We start from the raw sequence: 3,278 nt of genomic DNA, 5'->3' as shown, positions 1-3,278 counted from the left end.
CCTTTTTTCTACTTATACACATATTTAAATTTATAATTTGGGTCACATTGCAGAAATAATTTACACTTTGTTTTAAAATTTTTCTTTGAATTACAGCATTTTTCATGTCAAATGATGTTTAAAAAGAAAAATTATTTCCTGCATTATATTTTATCTAATCATTCTTTTACTATATACTAATAATATATCCCATTTTGCTACCACAAATAATATTGTGAAATACAAATATCTATAATTTATGACAATTTTCTTAGGCTAGATTTTTTTTAATATATTTTATTGATTTTTTACAGAGAGGAAGGGAGAGAGATAGAGAGTCAGAAACATCGATGAGAGAGAAACATCGATCAGCTGCCTCCTGCACATCTCCTACTGGGGATGTGCCCGCAACCCAGGTACACACCCTTGACCAGAATCGAACATGGGACCTTTCAGTCTGCAGGCCGACGCTCTATCCACTGAGCCAAACCGGTTTTGGCCTTAGGCTAGATTTTGAGAAGGAAAAAAACAGAGTCAAAGGGATAAACTTTTAAAGTTTGTAATATGGATATACCACATTTTGTTTACCCATTCATCAGTTGATGAGTATTTGGGTTGTTTCCGGTTTGAGGCTCTTATGAATAACGCTGCTATGACCATTGTGTACAAGTTTTTTTGTGTGAGCATGTTTCCATTTTTTTTGGGTATGTACCTAGAAGTGGAACTTCTGGGCCATCTGGTGACTCTCGTTTTCCAACGTGGCCCCGCTATTTTACATTTCCACCAGCAATGTACGAGGGGTCCAATTTTTAAACATTCTCATGAATGTTGTTTATTTTATTTTATTTTAATATTTAATTTCTTTATTGGTTAAGGTATTACAAATGTGTCCTCATCCCCCCATTAACCCCCAACCTCCTCCCCCCCCACTCATGTTCTCATCCCTGTGTTGTCCATGTCCATTGGTTTGGCTTATATGCATGCATACAAGTCCTTTGGTTGATCTCTTCCCCTTACCCCCACCCTCCCCTACTTTCCCTCTGGGGATTGATAGTCTGATCGCTGTTTCTCTGTCTTTGGATCTGTCCCTGTTCATCAGTCTATGTTGTTCTCTATATTCCACAAATGAGTGAGATCATGTGGTATTTATCTTTCTCTGACTGGCTAATTTCACTTAGCATAATGCTCTCCAGTTCCATCCATGCTGTTGCAAATGGCAAGAATTCCTTATTTTTTACCGCAGCGTAGTATTCCATTGTGTAGATGTACCACAGTTTATTTTTTTGACTGCATTTCTGTGAAATGTCTTCCCCCCCATAGGCATATCCCTGGAGGCATATCCCTACAGAAAGCAGATTAGTGACTGCCTGGGGCTAGGGTGGGAGGACAGGGAGGGGGCACTGGGAAAGGGAGGCGACTGTTAATGGGTATGGGTTTAAAGTCCTACAATTGGCTGCTCTCTGAGGGGGTGTGGCTAGGCCCTGGACTCTAGGGCGGACCCAGCCAGCTTAAAACTCTGCTGAGGCGCGGCCCACGCTGTGGTGGCTGTTACACTTGGAGGCATGGAGGAGTGCGCTTGCCTCTGCGGCTTGGGCTCTTCACGGGGATGTTGGTGTTGTCAGGAGTGCCAGGGCCCAGCTGAGACAGCAGCAGCTGAGGGCAAGCGGTGTCCTCAGAAGCACCAGCGCCCAGCTGAGAAGGCAGCGGCCGACGGCAAGCTGGCCCCGGCAGAAAAGCACCTCAAGGCGGACGCGGCAGCACGGTGCTGGGCGGGGAGTGGAGGAATCGCAGCCCCATGCCGCCCCCTCACTGCTAGCTGCAGGACCTGCCAGTGGAGATGCTGGTGGAGATCTTCGCCTTGCTCCCCCACACCAACCTGCCAAGCCTGGCCCAGACCTGCACCAAATTCCACCACATCCTGCATATCGACAGCATCTGGAAAAGGCGCTGCCGGGAGGAGTATGGCGTTTGTGAAAACTTGCAGAGAACCTGGAGATGATTGGTATGTCTTATCGAGAAGTCTATGCGAAGCTGTTCTCATACAGACACATTTTGGGTTTGTAGCAGCTAGATTATAGCTATAGAGGACTGCTGAATGTAATGGTGGATGGCTTATGCATTACTGGTTGGACGTACAGGCCTTCCCTTAACACCCATGTGGATGGCCCAATGCAATTCGAGCCCTCGTTTAGAATTCGCCTGACGGAGAGGAAATCAACCACGGTGGAGTACATGGACAACTTATACAGCTTTTCCCACAGCCACCTCATGCAGATTCAGAAGGACAGGTTCAGCATCCAGTGGATCAAGAGAGACCACCGAAAGGATTCACCAACGCGGCTTAGGAGAGAACGGGGGCGGGTGCTGGTGCAGGAGGACAGACTGCTGTATGACTGGCTGACCTACCGCTGCATGGTGCTGGTGCAGGAGCACAGCCAGCGGTATGACTGCCAGACCTACCGCCGCGTCTACCTCCCGCGGAGCCACCCGGACGACCTCATCAGGCCAGGCCTCTTCCACGGCAAATACGATGCCTTCGGCCTAATGATTGCCATGCTCAGCTTCCATGGGAAGTATGCCAGGGTCACGAAGATCACGGGAGACTTCATCGGGACGTTAGAGATCCACCTCATGCGCCGCATCCAGCTGCTGGATGGCAAGATCTTCCGCAACTTCAAGCAGCTCTCCCGCATGGTCCACGAGATTGATGAGCAGGTGATCTGGGAGCGGGAGCAGCAGCAGCAGCAGCAGCAGCAAGAAAACTGGACTGAGAAAAGCGAGGGCCATGGCTGGCAGAGCCCTGCCCAGCCCAGCGTCGGGGAGTCTGGGGCTGCAGCTTCGGAGGAGCAGCCTGTTCCGTTTGTTCTGCCTGTGGGCGTGCGCTCAAGACTCCAGAACTACCCCCGAACCTGCAGGATGTGTTTCTATGGCGTTTACATTGGTACCTTAGAGCCCTTCGCCTACCACAGGCGCTTCCCTGGAGTCTTCATCCTGTTTGATGAGAACCACTTGGGCTTCATCGGTCTGGAGACGAAATACTTCATCCTGTTTGGCAGAGTCCAGAACACCTTCCAGAATGTGGAGGCACCATCCCCGCAGGCCTTCCTGGAGATGCTCTCGAACATTCAGTCCCGACCCTCTGGGAGGAGCAGCTTGTGTGCCGGGCTGCATATCCTTCGCTTTTGCTAGACGGGTTATGCTGTATTCTCTGTTCCTAAAACACATAGATAGGAAGGTACTGATACTATACTGTGTCGGGAACTAAGGTTTTGTAACTTTGTGGTTTTTGCAAATAAAAA

The 3,278-nt window shown here is 48.8% G+C and overlaps 1 protein-coding gene across 1 annotated transcript in view; it reads left to right on the top strand.

Moving 5' to 3' along the window:
- Window positions 1–1,816: 1,816 nt before the first annotated feature.
- LOC106725594 (F-box only protein 31-like) overlaps window positions 1,817–3,278 on the top strand; it is an 8,440-nt gene continuing 6,978 nt past the window's right edge. The window contains exons 1-2 of the mRNA XM_014537229.1: window positions 1,817–1,945; window positions 2,044–3,001. Of these exons, the coding sequence (XP_014392715.1) occupies window positions 1,817–1,945; window positions 2,044–3,001 (1,087 nt within the window). The remainder of the gene's footprint in view (window positions 1,946–2,043; window positions 3,002–3,278) is intronic.

The sequence above is a fragment of the Myotis brandtii genome, unplaced genomic scaffold, assembly GCF_000412655.1.
Source record: "Myotis brandtii unplaced genomic scaffold, ASM41265v1 scaffold174, whole genome shotgun sequence".
NCBI classification, from domain to species: Eukaryota; Metazoa; Chordata; class Mammalia; order Chiroptera; family Vespertilionidae; genus Myotis; species Myotis brandtii.
This window is presented reverse-complemented; position numbering and strand designations above follow the sequence as displayed.